The sequence below is a fragment of the Grus americana genome, chromosome 5 (assembly GCF_028858705.1).
Source record: "Grus americana isolate bGruAme1 chromosome 5, bGruAme1.mat, whole genome shotgun sequence".
Lineage (NCBI taxonomy): Eukaryota > Metazoa > Chordata > Aves > Gruiformes > Gruidae > Grus > Grus americana.
In genome coordinates this window covers 29,594,228-29,612,062 of record NC_072856.1, presented here as the reverse complement: position 1 = coordinate 29,612,062, position 17,835 = coordinate 29,594,228, and the positions used below count along the sequence as shown (strand labels likewise).

Genomic DNA, 17,835 nt, shown 5'->3' with positions numbered 1-17,835 from the left:
CTGCCAGTCGCAGCTGGATAGAGGCAGCACTGTCCTGTATTGGAAATCTTCAGCTCCCCACTGCCTCCCTCAGCTCAGTTTTGCTTCCCCAGTATAATTTTGATTATTCATCCTGTCATACCCTCATACTACAGAACTAGCAAAATGCGTTACTTCCCCTACCAAATTCTACCAATACTGTTCTAGAGAAAATCTAGTAGAACAAATGACATATCACCAGGCAGGGAGCTTTCTTATACTACTGTGAATCCTTTTGAGACAACAGTTTTACACCACAAGGTGCAAGCCAACTCTCCACTGCAACCTACAAAGACAGACTTTGGATACACAACCAGAACAGGTACAGGGCATCTAGAAAACCAATCTTACTCAAGTTCATTATTTTCCTTCTCCCACCTCAGTAATGCTGGTCCAATAGGCTCGTCCTCCATATTCAGTCCCAATCCAAAATGCTCTGGAGTTATGTCTTTGCTGATCTCCAGTGACCACAGCGGTCGATCAAAACTGAAAACAAGCTTTCAAAGCTGACCAAACAAGTAGATTCCAGGCTTGCAAAGAGGTTACCAAACAAGTTTAATAAAGTGCTGAGCTTGGCGTGGCACTAACACCGCCCTTCAGCAAGCGTCTGTGACGGAAACAAGTATCACCTCATGCGGAAGAGGACTGGGATTATCTGTCACAGGCTGAGCTTCACTAGGGTAAAGCTGCAGCTGCTGGAATAATGGAGTGCCTGCTATAAAAAGCACATTGCTTGACAGCTCCAGAATTCTGGCTAGAAAAAAAGCTTCCTGTGTTCTCCCAGCATCGTTACCAAAAGCACTTATTAGACAAGACTCATTTCAAGAATGAGCAGATCAAGACTTTCCCAAATGAAACTATGCAGACAGACTTGTTTCAACATTACTTAGTCCCAAAGGGAGTGGGAAGGTCCTTGTGATACTCCACGCAACAACCAGTGTAGTAAGTCCTCCAATGCTTTGGCACTTTTATATCCAGAACTCAATTTGTAGTCATGTAAAGGAGGAACATTATGGGTCATGGAACCAAGAAAATCAGCGTTTATCCTTTTTTCCTGACTTTGATCCTCTATCAGCTTCATCAGGACTCTCTCCTGCATTGCTTACAGTCAAATTAGTCTCAGCTACTTACTATGGAGAAAGCAAACACAGTACACTAATAATCCAAATCCCCTGTCACTCTTGTTCCGTTCAAAAACAGGGTCCATGTTTAAGCACCACTTTTTACAGAAAGGTCACCATATAAATTTAGATCCATTTAATTCTTAGACTGTTGTAGTTTGTTTTAAGATATGTTGTTTACTGAGCAAAAAATAATAATAATATGATTTAGCTGCCAAGAACTTTTCCCATGGAAATTATTTTTAAATTTATTATTTATATTATAATTAGGTGATGTTCCTCAAAGCCTCTGGAAAATAGTTAACAAAGAAACAGCACAACTGGAAGGATTCTCTCAGAATTATGATCAACATGGCAAACTCATATAGCTCACAGATATACTTCAATACTGGCACTGCAGAAAACAGCCTTTAAACTGCATTCAGCCTGGACCCAGAGCACTTTATTCATGAAGGAGCAAGCCTTCCCTGGTGGGATGCTGTGTACCAGCCCCAGTACTGCTAGGTAAACCGCTTATTAAAGTTTCTGACCACATCATTAAACTAAATTAAGACACAAGGGGCATTGCACACACATTGCAATCAGTGAAGCAACACTAAGTAAATCTGTCTGGAAGATCACAGTCAGGCTTCTATATTTATTTCTGCTATCTTCATTTCTATCAGTGAAGATAGCAGAAACCTTACAGTTGAATCCCAGTGCCACACTTCTTTTCTCATTAAACCCTACAAAGTCAGCCACCTCTTCTCAGTCTACTCTGCTCACCTCATGAGTCCAGCTGTCTTGTGCGGAGGAGACTTTTCTGCCTGCTTCCCTCTCTGCTTCATGTCAGACAGTCGCTGCCGCATGTTGATGGTCATCTCTGAGCTCAGACGCCAGATGAAGATACAGCTAAAAGAAGCAAAGGTGAGGCTGGAGTCAAGTCTCAGTTCAGTTTATTGGTATTATCAGTTCCTACTGCAGAGGCAAACAAGAGCCCTTCTGTCTGGGGGGGGAGAGACACACACAGAAACAGCTTCACGGAAACTCAATCCCATCACAAGCCTCATGACAAAAAGGTAAAACCTGCCTGACAAAAACTCCCTGTGGGCGAGAGCAACTGCAGAGATATTTACACAGACTCATCTCCAATCCTATTCCTTTGTTTGACTATCTCACCAGCTGCTGAAGAAAAATGCCATAACAAGTCCTCCCATGGTCAGCAGGTTGAGAGGAGCCTACAGATGTTCTTTGCATCTTCTAACAGCAGCTAAACTGCAGCCTCTGATTGCAACTACCCCCACAGGCCAGGCCTTCCTAATGCTGTGTTGGGTTTGCGTGGCAGGGTTTTGGTAGCAGGGGGGCTACAGGGGTGGCTTCTGTGAGAAGCTGCTAGAAGCTCCCCCTGTGTCTGATAGAGCCAATGCCAGCCGGCTCTAAGACGGACCCGCCGCTGGCCAAGGCCAAGCCAATCAGCGCCTCTGTGATAACATATTTAAGAAGTAGAAAAACACTTAGAGAGGGAGAGCTTTTGCAGCCGGAGAGAGGAGTGAGAAGATGTAAGAAACTCTGCAGACACCAAGGTCAGTGCAGATGGAGGGGGAGGAGGAGCTCCAGGCGCCGGAGCAGAGATCCCCCTGCAGCCCGTGGTGAAGGCCATGGTGAAGCAGGCTGTCCCCCTGCAGCCCATGGAGGAAGGATGAGGGGGTGTAGAGATTCCACCTGCAGCCCGTGGAGGACCCCACGCCGGAGCAGGTGGAGACACCTGAAGGAAGCTGCGGCCCGTGGGAAGCCCACGCTGGAGCAAGTTCCAGGCCGGACCGGTGGACCCATGAAGAGGGGAGCCCATGCCAGGGCAGGTTTGCTGGCAGGACTTGTGGCCCCGTGGGGGACCCCACGCTGGAGCAGTTTGCTCCTGAAGGTCTGCACCCCGTGAGAGGGACTCCATGCTGGAGCAGGGGAACGATGAGAGGAGTCCTCCCCCTGAGGATGAAGAGGCGGCAGAAACACCGTGAGATGAACTGACCATAACCCCCATTCCCCATCCCCCTGTGCCGCTGAGGGGGGGAAGGTTGGAGCCGGGAGTGAAGTTGAGCCCAGGAAGATGGGAGGGGTGGGGGGAAGTGTTTTAAGAGTTGATTTTATTTTCTCATTCCTCTACTCTGTTTTGCCTAGTAATAAATTAGATGAATTCCCTCTCTAAGTTTGGTCTGTTTTGCTCGTGACGATAATTAGTGAGTGATCTCTCCCTGTCCTTATCTCGACCTACAAGCATTTCGTTATGCCTTTTCTCCCCTGTTTGGTGAATGAGGGGAGTGAGAGAGCGGCTCTGGTGGGCACCTGGCCCCCAGCCAGGCTCAACCCACCACAAATGCCCACCATCCCGTGGAGTCTCTGTGGTATAATAATGGTTAAGCTTATGTGGCAGTACTTTTTGCAGTCAGGGTACTCCTATTATTTTACTTGGACTCCCTCCAGGAACCTTCTAAGAAATTTGATTGAATTTGGTCAATGGATTCAAAAGTGTTTAAGAGAGGGAAACAAATTGTGTGATCTCATTGGTCTCATTTTCTTCAGAAATCTGGCTAAAAATAATAATAATAAAAAAATCCTCATCACATTAGAGAATACTGTATCTCATCTTCAGCTACTAGAAAGTAAAACGACCAGCATTTTCTTTGAAATTTAACCTCAGTGCTAACTAATTCTTTTCATGTCACCCATCTTTCCTGTCTAGCTGGGTAAACTTGCACTGATGTAGAAACAGAGGTGGTGCTTTTACTATCATTTATAAAATCCTCCGCACTATTTTGGAATCCAAAGAGGATTTAATCAAGTTCTTCAAGACCCATCAGTGCCACCATACTCATGGGTACTCCAATTCACCAAGGAGTTTTCAACAAGGGGCTTTGCCCTCTTCTTTGCTAGTTTGTAAAAATTCATTTGCTCTGCCATTTTGAACAATGGCCATGAACTTTGGTCTCCTGGACCCAAGGCAAGTGCCAAAAGCACCAGGATCTTGAATGCCTGTATCTTCTCCATTTTTTTCTTCTCATGAAGAGACATTTTAAAAGGTTTCATATCCATGTCACATGAAAAGAAAACAGAAACCCCACTTTGGAGTCTGTGGAGATTTTAATGAAAAATTAAAAATCCCCTCCTTGCCCCCAGTGCCGCTCCCTTTGCGACAAAGCTCAGCAACATCGCTCCCAGCTACTGAAGTCACACACAGACACAGACACTTCCTATCAATGAACTCGCTGTCATCCTCCCTCCTCAGCTTTTCAGCCAGGAGAAAGTAGTGAGGCACTGCATCTGGGAACTATGGCAACCCAGGGCAGGCAGCTGCTTCCCCTCAAGCAGCAGCTCTCAAACGTAACAGCAACCCTAATCTGCTGCAGAGAAAATACTGAAAAGCAGGAAACAAAATTCAGAAAGCAAATCTGGCTTGTTCATTTATCCCACCCCCACAGCTATCAAACCTAGAGATAAGCAGCAAACAGTATGAACTTGTAAATACATCAGCATTCAACATAAAGCTCTACAGAAGTATGCTCCCATCTACCCCTTTTGCTGCTTTGTCTTTTCTTGCGGTACTTTTCTCACGTGGGTCTCCCAGTCCTCATGCCCTTCTCCATCTCCATTTCTCTTTCTATTCTCAGTTTTAGTCTTTGCACATGCTGCTATGTGGGAACAGACTGTTTTCCCTGTCCTCCTTTGAAAAACATGCTTTCTCATCTCCTTACAGCAAAGTTCTTCATGAATCCGTTCCTCATTTCTCATCCACCTCCTCCACGCCCTTAGCGAAGAAAATGGCCATTTCACTCATGGAAATGGTCAACAAGGGAACATTGCACTAAATCACAAGACCTCAAACCTTCCATGTTTCTGGAATTTATGAACAAAATGACTGTCTCTTCTGCAACTTCTCCCCTAATGTATTTACACACATGAAAGGTAAAGAAAGAGGAAAACCAAATTTACTTTTTACTGAAAGACAGAAATAAGCAACTGATGCAATTTAAGGTGATATATTGTATGTTCTGTAACAACTAACCCTCTAAAACTCTTTTTCCAGTTCAATTGTGTTTTATTAATAGAAAAGAGAAAGAAAGAGAGAGAATCTGGGTTGCTCTGGCCTTGAAATAGCACTCCAGGAACCATCTTTCTCAAAGGAAAAGTTTTATTCGGTTCAGCTGATTTAAGCATTCACTGATTCCAGAAGTAGTGGGTCCACTCACCTCTACAAACCTCCTATTAGACATGTATTCTCCTTTTCCCCTTGGGCTCAGTCTGGTGATTACTTAAAGCTTTTGGTGAGCTGATTTAGCTCACTAAATCAGCTGAAAACTCAGCTGGGAGGGGGGTGCTGATGTAGTGACCTGAATCAGCTTAATGAGGAGTCAGTCGCATCACAGCTGACGTAGGGTAACAGGGAAGAGGAGCATATGGACATGAGCAAAGAGTGGGGCCTGTCCCTATTGCTGCTAGACAGGCTCATTCACCTGGTGAAACCTCACCAACAGGAGCACTGTAAGACAAAGTTTTGGCACCACTGGTCAGAATATCACAAGCTGCATAACATTACAGACCTGAAGGCTGGTAAGCAAACAGGCCACGTTCCTGTCTCCTTTCCAGCAGGGAATAGTGCCTACACTCAGAAAACCACAAGGGAAGCACTTCACGTGGGCATCTGATTGCATGGAAGGATAATATAAGCTTTGTGAGCTTTGCCAACAGCACACATTTAGGATTCAGAATGCTCTGAGGTTTCTTTGGAATTCATAAAACATCTCTCATTAAAAAAAAAAAAAAAATTCTACATTCCTTCAGCACACACTTTAAATCCAATGTGAGATGGCATGAGCTGATATCACAAATGAGCAAACCCCTCTTACCTGTCACCAGAAACAGAGATCAGATGTTTGCAGTCATTACTGAATTTCATTCCAGTTACAATCTCTGTGTGAAATAAAGCACAAGGAAAAAAAAAAAAAATCCCTGAATTATTCCAATAGGCAGAAGAGATCATTGGCCAAATATCTGTGCTCAGCAACCCAAATTCTCATTAAAGGCAACACATTTCACAGATCAATATGCCTCAATTACCATAAAAACTTAACAAAGAATCTAGGCTTGACATAGAAAGGGTATCCCACAGCAAAATAAGCACGAAGACTGAAGTCTCTTTTTGCCTATAATAGAATAGCCCCTGCATGAGCTGAGGGTATATCATAATGAAACTTAATATACACTGAAAAAACACAGACTACCTTATAGGCTATTAGAAAACCATGTAAATAAATACATGGCCTGACAGGCATGTGTGTGCTTGTGTTTTGCAATGCAAAATGAGGTCTGAAAAACGTTGACATTGCAATGAAATAAGCTATTACAATTTCATCCAACCATAATCTACTCCAAAAAAGCCATTGGGTAAACTTTGGTGGTGAGGAACCTTCAGAAAGCTTTGACCAGTATCAGACCGTACTATGCAGTCATCAGCAAAAAAAAAAAAAAAAAAAAAAAGCATTTCCAGAAGTTTACGTGCCTTACCGGAATGTCCATACATGGTTGCAACACACTCGCCAGAATAAAAATCGAAGATGGAGAGGTTCTTGTCAGAACAACTGGTTGCAATATAAAGACCAGAGGGATCTGTTTGCACCTGGTTTAGGAGATAAGAGAAGTGCAAAGATCTGGTGAGAACATGCCTTCAAACTGCATGAAAATGGTCCAGAATACCCAAGATCATCATAGTAGTTAAAAGAAGAAAATGCAAGTAGCTTCAACAGGACTCCAGTTGAGTACCAAGCTATCCAGCATCCCAGGACAAATCTGCAACCTGACTAAACTGTTAAAACTATCTCCAACCTAATGAGAGCCTAAAGGCACTTTCATTAAATGCCTTCATGACTGTGAAGGCACCACCACCCATGAACAGACTTATACCTCTCTCTCCTACCTCCTTTTAACTGCTGGGGTCTTTCTTCTATCTTAAGATCAAAACAACACACCCCCCCCAAGACAAAACACACACACATCCTCACCCCTTGCCTACCCCCCCACCCAAAAAAAAAAAAAAATCATAGCTGGCAGAGTTAAGTGAAATATTAAAAAGACTCCAATCTTGAGGAAAGAAACCAAAAACAAAAAAAGAACTCAACACTGCAGAGAAATTGTCTTTGATAATGATGCTGTCAAATCTCCAGCATTTGCAACTCTTGTTTTTGGGTTATTTTTTTTTCATATACAGCCATTTGTTGCTTTATCTTGAATGAAATATAAAACTCCCTCCAAATGCCTCACTAGGTCTAAAGCAGCACCCCACAGCAAATACAACTACTGTCACCAAATATCCTGCTTTGTCCTTTGTAGAACTTTAAGGAACTGAGAGTGAAAATGTCTGGGTTTTGAGGGAGATATGGTATTCAAATAATGGTAACTTTTTTTGGTTATGTTTATTTTGTTGCTCTATCTTTTGCTTTGCACGTCACTGTTTTGGTTCTACTTGTTAAACTGCAATGTATATTATGATCTCAGAACAACATGCCAAGAAATTTTAAATACCAGAGACAACCATAATCCCTTGGTTACATAATTGTCCTAAAAATGCACAAAGCAACATTGAAAATAATTGAGATTCCCCACTTGAGCTACACATGAAAAAAACCAAAACCATAAAGGATATTAAAAACAAAAAATCCAGCTCCCAGCAACACTTCATGGGCTGTGGTTTGAGAAAGATATAATCAAGCACCTGAGCTTACTAGCAATAAAGCGTAGCATCAATTTTTCATTATCATTACTCTGGCTTATAAAAAAAAAAACTCTGTAGGAGTTACACTAGGGAAAGGGAAAGAGAACTTAAGCAGTACTGGGCTTGTCCAACACTCCAAAACCCAAAGAATATGGGCTTTTCAGGGCAGATGCTACTGAATTTCATCAACTCATAAGGAGTTTAACTTGTATTTGCCTTCTGGCAACCACAAATTTCTCAAACACTGATCAACAGGCAGCTCCACCTTAAAATCCTAACAAAAACAGCCAGGAAAGCCAGAATGAGCTCTCTGGAGCAGAAAGTAAAGGATTAAAGTAAACGGACTAAATCATCTCCTGACATCGGTGCAGTTCTACTTGCTTTTACAGCATGGGCCTGTGCCTCACTTCAGATACAGGACAGAGTGAAGTTATACATCAACTTCAGCATTCATTGACTCTTTTCCTGTTTGAGCTTGATTGAACCCAAATACATTACCAGCCCTTAAGGATGGAGGTAGGAGGAAACAGCAGCAGGATAAGGGACAACATACAGAGCAAGAAAAAAAAAAAAGTTACTGTGTTCAGATTTGCATCTCATTTTCTTAGCCCCGAGCTGCATTCGGAAAAGAGAGCTGGACAAAAAGGAAAAGGGAAGAAAGAAAGAAAAAAGACAGCTTACTTTGATGAGGGTGCCATCTTCACCTTGGGAACCCTTGTAAAGCTTCTTCTGCTTCCCGCTGCTTATGTTGAAAACCCTGAAGGGGACATAAGACAACATCGCTCATTTTGCCCAGGCACTGTTCTGCGGCTCTTGTCACCAGGATCCTCTTCTCCTTCTGCTCCTCATTCCACATGAGATACAGGGAACAGGGCCAAGCCACAGGAAGTGGAGAAGTGACCTCTATGAACTATAACCACCAATCATTTAGATTATTGGGAAACAACCTCGAAAGTAATGCAGAGGCCCAAGACCGGATGATATGATATCAAGCAGATCATCTGAATTAAAATTGAGGCTTGATACTCAAGCCAATAATCAAAAAACAAGTATAGTATCATGGCACTAAAGGAGAGGTCAAATGGGAGGGAGAAAACCTTGCCATACCTTGTAATGGCTAATGGCTATGTAGCAAGAATGGCTCTTAATAAGCTTCAGACAATCCACCCTGCTACAAAAATACCTGTGGCTCCTTCATACTAAAGGAAAAGGTTCAGAGAGCAAGACTCTTTATATGCATTAGAATACAAAACCAAATGACATTCAGCAGTGATATTTAGCTGTGACCAAAACTCTCAGCATCTCACCCAGATAAAACAGGAGGAGACACACAACTACAGAGTCTCCTTTGCTTTGAAGATAGCAAACAGATTGAAGAAATGGATAAAAAGGGAGCAAAGAACAGATTCCACTTGTCCAAAGGCAGTCACACCTAGCTCAGTTTTAGGTTCCTACAGTCCCAGCTATTCCACAGGACCTCACAGTTTCTCACCAGACATACTTTCAAAAGCAAAAATTACCACAGCACAGAAGTTCTTGCCCACAGCTCAATGATGTGCCAAGGAAGGCACACTTGCTCTCCCAGTAGAATGGCATTGCTCTGCAGAGCAACTCAGTAAGAAGCCAAGAGTCCCATGGGCATTTGCACATATCCACAACTTTTTATCAGCATGGGGAAAGGCAGAGTTCAACCTCACAGAGTGTGAAGTGAGGCCTCAGATCTGACTGAAAAGGCTGTGTCAAAAAACATAGAGCAACAACGATGGAGACGGGGTTGCCTTGGCCGACTCATTTATGACTGCAAAAATATTTTCAAGACAAGAAGTAAACTCACCTGATGTTACGATCTTGGCATCCAATAGCCGCGTATTTCCAGCTGGGGTCCACATCCATGTCATACAGAGTGGTCTTCCTAACAATGTGATGTGTTCGGGTAAACTGAACCCCTTCTCCTGTCTAAGCATGTGGGTAAAGACTGTGTCAAAATCAAGTAGTTAACCCATTATTAAAAACTTCTAAATACAGATGAGTCCTCTCATAGAGCCAGCACAAACCAGCCCTTCCCTCTAACCAGGTCTGCTGGGAGCAGCTGGGACTGGAGGCACAATGAACTCCTCTCTCCAGCCCATACTCTGTTACCCCTCCTCACTATAGCCCTGGCAGCAAAGGAAAAGCAGATATCCTAACAGTTCTCTACTTTGCATCTTGCTGAGAGAGGTCAGGCTGGGAGCAGCTGCATGCTTCACAGAACTAGTTCTCCAAATGTAATCTCTTGCACTAAGTCAGTGGGAGACACTGAGGCTGAAATAGCAACAAGCTCATACAGAAACTCTGATATCATTCTTTAAAGTAGCTCCTTTGTGGACAGATTATTAAAAAAGTGCACAAAAAGCTGTAATAAGGTTACCTTCTGCGCGGTGCGGAAATAGATGCTCTTGTCTGCCCCACAGCTTATCATTCGCACTTTCCCATCATTGGCTGGAACAAAAAGGCAGGAGCCGATCAAAAGACAAACACAGATAGAAGGTGGAGGAAATGTATCAGTTTATACGACTGCTCATTTTTTCCAGTCCTGATTAGCTAAGACTGACTCCTACCCAAGCAGCAACATGCTGCAGCAAAACAGAAGCATGTTCTCTGGGACAGCATTTGTTAATGCTCAGCGCATGAGGCCTTAATACAATATTTGTTTACGCAACAGATTAGGATGTAATTCTGTCTTCCCCCCGAATAGTATGCTCACAGGCTCATTCCTCTGCTATGAAGCTTCAGCAAGATCCCTGCCATTCATTTGGGAGCTACTTTCAAGCTGAGATTCTCATCCTTGAATCCCAACTGAGCTACACTGCAGCAGCACTGCAGCCACACCTGTGCCTGACCATGTACCCTACTGATCCAAATCCTGACCTGTGGATTCAGCTTTCTGATTTGAACTCAAACCTGCCTTGCTGCTATGGGCTTGCCTGGCAGGCACTGAACTGTGGCTGACCCTGCTCACTGTCTCCAGACTGATCCTGACCTTGAATTGCTGACCTGTCTTATCACTATGGATTTGTCTGGTGATCTGGACTAGTTACTGTCACTGGACTTGATCTGTTCCACCTTGTTCAGGTACTGTGGGCCTTTCCCACTGCCAGGGAGGCCACTACCTCTGCCTGCCTTTCTGCCACCTGTGGCTACTGGCTCCCCTTCCCCTGCAGAAGGGCCAACCCTTGCTCCCCAACAACAGCACCAGAGTGATGCCTTTGACCATCAGCAGTAACTGAGTGCTGGGGATGCAATGTACTCTGTTACCACGAAGGCAAAAGTCTTACGCTGGTTTGCAATGATAAATTTACTTGTGACTAGTTAATCCAAAAAACATTTTTGTGGGTTTTGGGGTTTTTCTGGAGGATGACTGTTCCACAGTTCTCCTCGCTAGAACAGCATGCAGCCATCTGACGTCAAAGGGAGTAAATCATTACAGAAAACAGCTTTCCAAAGAAATGCTGAGGACTTCAACTAGGAGAGGTTTTTTGAGTGGGGAGGAAGGAAAGGGGAGAAAAACAAAAGGGAAAAGAAGGCATCAAATATCACGTTGTGTTAGGACTGCAGCTACAGAAGATGACAAAAAAGCAGCTGCAGTTTAAGCCTGGCCTAACGCAGTGTTTAAGCAGTTAAAATTACTTTACAAACACAATGGGCTAACAGCAGTGCTCAAATCCAGCTTTGGAGGGAGACCATGATTCTCTACCTGCAAACTTCACAGCAGTGATGGAAGAAGAATGTTCATCCAGGGTCTGCTGCAGGCTGTAGTCCTTTCCAGCATCCAAGACATGAATCAATCTATCCCGACTGGCTGAGGCTAAGAGCTTTAAGCCTGTCAGAAAGTTAAAAAGAGGGCAAGACCATTACTCAAAAGTCATTTGTTCCTCCAGTCACCATTTTAAAACAGCTTCTCAAGTCATCTTAGGGACAAGATAACTAGCTAACTGCATGGATGGACACAAAGGAATGCCCCTGGATTTCACACTATAATAACGGACAGAGCAAGTTTCAATCTCAACCTGCAAAATTCCAAGGAAAAGTATGAGAAAAAAAGCCTTTTTCAAAGTCTGGCTCTACTGGCCCAATGTTCAAGCCTGCTCTGAAATCCAGGAGTAGCTCACCACTGAAAGTTCTGACATACCACGGCTGGACATTAGGACTTGCTCAACACTACATTCATATGCAAAAGGGAAGCAGCTCAATCGCATTTACCTGTGTCAGGTTTGGAGTACTCCAGACATAGGATCTCGGAGTCATGGGCTTCCACCTTTAGCATTTCCCTCAGAGACTGCAACTCATATATCCTAAGACACAACATGGCTGATTTCAGTATGTTTAATAAAATTAGCAAGACCTGGTTTTGGTTCTCATGCCTGCGCAGCCCGCATCCTGCACAAGAAGCCCTACAGGATTACCTGAGAGTTCCTATCCTGTCCCCCGAGGCCAGGTGCTCCCCACTGGGACTCACACAGACAGTGCGTATCCCCACCTTCGTATCCATCACTTGTGCATCAGCTTTGTCTGCACTGCCTCCTGAGTTGTAATCAGTGTCCAGAAGTACCTGAGTGTTGTCATCTACATAGATGATTTTCATCAAGTCCTGGGGATACAATATACCCAGAATTATTAACTAGTTACAAAATATTAAAGGAAAGCATTTACCTTATAAACTAGGCTCCTGGCCAACATATAAACTTCATTGGTAGTAATGCTGTAATTGCTGGGATCTTTTAGCTAGGAGGAAGGACTCAGCCCATTCATGTCATAGAGCGAAAATTTTACAGCTGTCTCATCATCACCCTTTCCAAAAGATTCCCCTTCGAGCTAGAAACTAAGGGCATCTCCCGCACAACAGACAAGCTCTGGGATTAGTGATTACAATGTAGTAGGGGACACTGCAGGAAACTGAAAGACTTCTAGGGATCATCCAAGTCAGCCCATGCCTTTTGAGAACTCTCTGACAGAAAAAAACAGGAGCTTTTTCCACCATGAGCAGATTGCTGAGAACGGGCAGGTCAGGGCTGCTGTGCCCATGGATCTTCCAACACAACTGAAAACAGAAGCAAATGTCCATAAGCAATCACTGTTCTATATAAGCATCCTCCCTCTTCTATAGAGGAAGTGAGTGTAAACTGTTTCTCGCTCAATTCTCCCAAACCTCTGCCTCATTTAATGCACCCTTTCCAAACAAATCTTAAAGTGGTTACAGATTAGAGAGATGGAGAAAGAGAAACAGCTCTCCCGAAGCATACGGCATGAGCCATTTTGGAAGAGACTCAGCTTGACAAATCCTTGGGTGGTTTACGGAAACAGCAACAGTCCCCAGGACCATTTCAGACAAACTGTCTTCCCACTTGATACTCCATCTTTCTTCAGGTCCATACATTTTACCAGACTTGTGCTCTGCTTACAGAGAAGCTTGTGTTGATTTAGAGATCCAAAGAAGTTTGGGCCTTAACTTGGGAATAACTGTGCATGAGGAAGAGCAACCCAAAGGGCAAGGAGGTGATCAAAACCTGGGATCTTACATTGCTGAGGATGTTGCGGTGCAGTGCTGTGCCATGAATGTTGGAGCTCTCAGTGTTCCACAGACGAATGGTGTTGTCAGAGGAGCAGGTGATGAAGGAACCAGGGGGGAGGCATGACTGATTGTTGTCCTTCACCTCTGGATACATCTAAGGGCAGGTAAAATCAAGCCCTGAATGTGATTGTCTGGCACCTGGCATCCTAGACACTGGTAGCAAGTTTCAAAACAAAATGAGACAAAAGGGCTGTCCTCTCTGTTTTTTAAAGATGAGCGCCAGCCAGTTCTCCTAATGAAAACCTGTTTGTAGACCAGAGCTTCATATTCACTTCAAACAAATGCTCACTGAGCTTGCCTGAATGTAGAACATCTCCTTAAGAAGCGAGTAACAAGCCAGCATCCTTTGTTTCATATAGTTCAAAGAGAGAACCTCGAAGACCACACAACAATGATCATGCAACAACAACCTTGCACTGTTGTTTGCAACTTTCAACTACTACTGTTGATTTATAATCCAGAAGGAAAGGGTGAGATGCAATTAATAAATAATAACAAAAAGAGTCTTCAACCTCTTCCCACTTTCTTTCTACTTCCCCCTTTCCTGACCACTGTTGGACATATTTCAACAAATTAAGAATTACATTGTTTCCTATACCTCCTTTCCTTCCCTCTGTCCCTCTGAGGGAAAGCCAACTAGACAGAGTGGAAGATGACAGCCACTTGAGAGGCAAATTCCACATGTCCTGGTAAATAGCTTAAGAAAGATCAGAGTTGAGATCTTATCACTTGTTTCTTTTCTTTGCCTTTGGAGCACTTGCTCACCACAGACCTCAAACAATTTATTTGAGGTCAGCAGTAAACTCTTGTGCATTTTGTGAAAGGAAACCCCGCATTCAGCTTTTTCCAGTTCTGCTCCTTCTCCCACCTCTCAGCTTTTAATGGTGAGATATTTTTTTTTCCAGCAACATACTGCACCTAACTCATTTGGTCAGCCATTGCAATGCAGCTGAGGAACTGTTCCCAGCTTCAACTCAGGCCCCGTAGCAACCACACTAACCAAAGGAGGAAATCTGAGTCAATTCTTTCTCTCTGCAGTAAGTGTTTGCATTCAAATTTGGCAGCTCCTCAGATGACTTCCTCAGCTGCAACTTGCAATCCAACACTTGTGTCTGCAGACAACATACCTCAATGTTCCACACGCAGGAAGAGTGGTACAAAGCAGAGTACACCTTGCCCACTTTCTTCGGGTCTTTGACATCCCACACGTACAGGCTGTGATCATTGTATACGCAGGAAAGCCACTGGTTAGTGGGGTCAAAGGTCAAGGCAATTGTGTCCGGATACTTCGCATCAGCCATACCAGAGAAAAGACGACTGCACAAAGAGAGAACAACAGTCTGGTTAACTTGCGCTTTCTTGGAGTCAGAGGAAAGAGGTGAAGCCTGAGAGCTCAGATTCTCCACAGGGCACCGACGAGGTGAACAATACACTGTGGCATATATAGGTAGAGAGAGTAGCAGGCTGGGAAGACCTGTCTCTTCAACCACCAGAGTCCCAAAAGAAGCCTGAAAGTCCCATGGCAAAAGTCATTCTCCTTGCCATCCAACCTAGAGTCCCACTGCAGACAGGTGACTGACTTTCCCTGAAGAAGGACCACACAGGAGACTTGATCATCACTGGAAATCATCATCATTTACTCCTGCATAACCAGGTGGTAAAATCCAAGTCAATCTCAAAACAAAGGGGAGGGAGGATCATCTTTTGGTGGGTACTATATTTTGTTTACTGATTGCAGGAATTGCTCTTGTGTGTGACCAAGAAGAAGAGGACTGCAATCAAAAGGCAGGAGCACACCAGCACACCAGGACAAAGGAATGATTCATTTCAGCGGCCGCTTGTCTGACACGCTTCCCTTCCACCCCCGCCCCACACACAGGCCAGCTTGGTGCTGCTTGCACCAGCCCAGGAGATGGGCAACTGCAGATGGGTACAGTCCTTTCTAGACAGGCAAGCTCTCTGATGCAAACTTAGAAACAGAGGAATTCTGCAGAAAAAGGAAACACCCCTTTCCCCAGATTAGGCCAAGATCATGCCGTGTGAACCCTTTATCTGCTCTACAGGAGACCTCTGTTAAGTCCTGCTGCCATGCACGTAAAGAAGGAGCTCCTCTCTTGACCTGAGGTGAACACAGCCATCCCACAATGCTGTTAATGGTATCAATTAAGGTAATTATAGCTAGAGTGCCAGGGTGTTGAAAGCAGGTAATTTAAAAGGACTGATGGAGATCCAGGGATGAGGGCCAAAGCGCGTGTAGCACACCAGACAATTGGAGCCCTGCTTCTGCAAGTGCAAAGCTTTGAGGGCTAAAAGAGCGCAGCCTAGATCCTATCAAAAAATTGAGTCATTGTTACAGTTGTGGGTAGTTCATTGCAGGCAACTGGCATCCCAGAGACACTCTGGTATGCACGGGAATATAAGGAGTCCTGTGTTTTCAAGCTTCTTTGGAAGTTATAAAAAAAAGAAATTGTTGTTAAGACTCTTAAACATGCATTTGTAGTGCTGATTACAATCACATGAATATTTCTGCTTGACTGATGCATGACAGCAGCAGAGAGTATTTTTAAAGGGTCCATGTACACAATTGCTTGACTTTAGCACTACCAGACTGGTAACATTTTAAATTGAGAGAGTTCCTTTTCCAGCTCCTTTACTGGAATATCATTATCTCCTATTGATCTTCTGGAGGAGGAGTATACAGTGCACTGTTTGAACCTTTACCTCAAGCTCCCAGGAAAAGTTTAGAGAAAACCTGTTGAGACACAAAGACAAGGGGGAAAAAAAAAAGAAGAAAAAAACCCTATATATCTGTAGACGTGGGAACTCCAGATATCCAGTGGAATGACAGCTGGTAGATTCTTACACCTTTAGATTTCTTTCCCCATTAGTGACAGAAGTGAGAGAAGGCCACAGAATAAGATTGGGAAAGCCTCCAACCAGGATTGGCAAACAGCAACATGTGAAGGGTTTTCTCTAGTATAAGTCTCTGCAAGCTGGCAGAGAGAATTGAACAGAAATCACATTACCCATCTCAGAAGGTGAGAAATAGAGAGCCAAGGCAGAAGATGCTGGACCAAGGTAGGAAAACAAGACAACAGAAAGCACAAAATTGAGGGAGAAGAAAGACTACAGACAATAGTAGGAGATTTGGGACTACAAAAGACTGCAAGGGAGCCTTTGAAAATGTCCCCCATGAGAGCCTAGGCATCTCTTAGCAATATCATTATATTGCTATGGAGGAGAGTCTTCAGCCCTTACCAGTGATGAGCAAAGGATGTGCCATGGTACAGGAACAAGTGAGGTGTGCCACAGCATCCTGTGCCCTCTGCCTGCTTGCTTATATGTCAAATGGCCACCAGACCCAAGCAATCCCAGGCAGATGAGGACCAAGGTATGCTGTGTAGCCCAGCAACCAGCTTTGGGCTGTAGCCCAGCCACACAAGGCAAGGCTGCAACAACTCAGGGAGATCTGCAACAGGCTGCCAATTTAAATCCCTAAAAAGAGCACACTCCAGATGGCAAAGGTCTGGGGAACAGTTCTAGCCCCCACAAGCCTCCCTTGCTCCCTTCCGCCCTTCTCCACGGTACCTGGCCTCAGTCACGCTCGCAATGTCCGTTCCCAGGAAGTGCGGCTTCGGCAGCGTGGTGACAAAGTGAAGGTTCAGAGGGTTAAAAATCCGCACGGTGCCATCAGCGCAGCCACAGAAGATGTAGTCGTGATTCACAGAGATGCAGTTTGCCACAGTGGTCTGAAGAGGACACAGGACACAGGAAGGTGAATAAGCAATGTGCTTTCACTTCAAAGGTCACCAGACACACAACAGGGAGAATAGCGAATTGACAGACAAAGGAGTCATGGTCAGAAGAGCTGAAGTGAAGTCGAGCCCTGGGAGTAAGGAAAAGCCTAAAAATCCAGTTTTCCTCTCTGAGGAGCTTCCCAGCCAAGGTCCAATGCAGATTCCAGGTGGTTCTGGAAAAAGCCCAGTTCCTCTGGGTGGGAGGTCACTGTGGTGAGACGTCATTAGAGCTCCACATTTGCTCCAGCTGAGTCTTACTCTGAACACTTTTTTTTTGTTCCTCTGGTGACATTCAGCACCACTGGCAGGCAAGCAGCACCTCACCCTGTACTAGCACACCAACACATTACCTGTCACAAGGGGATCAGAAAAGAAAAAAGAATGGATTTTCTTCCCCCTCCCACTGGGATCTGTACAAATGGCAGAAAATGGTACAAAATGGAGTGTGGTGATAAAGGGATGAGTTCAATGCAAAACTTTTTTCCAACTTACTGTGAAGCTGTCTGTATTCTGAGCGAGAGTGAAAGGCAGATTTTTAGAAAGGAAAGGAAA

The 17,835-nt window shown here is 44.2% G+C and overlaps 1 protein-coding gene across 4 annotated transcripts in view; it reads right to left on the bottom strand.

Annotated features, from left to right (window-relative positions):
• Nucleotides 1–17,835, bottom strand: part of MAPKBP1 (mitogen-activated protein kinase binding protein 1) — a 103,376-nt gene that overhangs the window by 22,875 nt on the left and 62,666 nt on the right. For 3 of the 4 annotated variants that reach the window (XM_054827296.1, XM_054827300.1, XM_054827297.1), the window contains exons 9-21: nt 17,776–17,793; nt 17,075–17,235; nt 14,614–14,803; nt 13,434–13,580; nt 12,321–12,505; nt 12,118–12,209; nt 11,612–11,737; nt 10,286–10,356; nt 9,713–9,834; nt 8,560–8,635; nt 6,675–6,786; nt 6,017–6,080; nt 1,905–2,030 (exon numbers count right to left, since the gene is read on the bottom strand). In XM_054827296.1, the coding sequence (XP_054683271.1) occupies nt 1,905–2,030; nt 6,017–6,080; nt 6,675–6,786; nt 8,560–8,635; nt 9,713–9,834; nt 10,286–10,356; nt 11,612–11,737; nt 12,118–12,209; nt 12,321–12,505; nt 13,434–13,580; nt 14,614–14,803; nt 17,075–17,235; nt 17,776–17,793 (1,490 nt within the window). The remainder of the gene's footprint in view (nt 1–1,904; nt 2,031–6,016; nt 6,081–6,674; nt 6,787–8,559; nt 8,636–9,712; nt 9,835–10,285; nt 10,357–11,611; nt 11,738–12,117; nt 12,210–12,320; nt 12,506–13,433; nt 13,581–14,613; nt 14,804–17,074; nt 17,236–17,775; nt 17,794–17,835) is intronic. The other variant, XM_054827299.1, reaches the window with a different exon arrangement.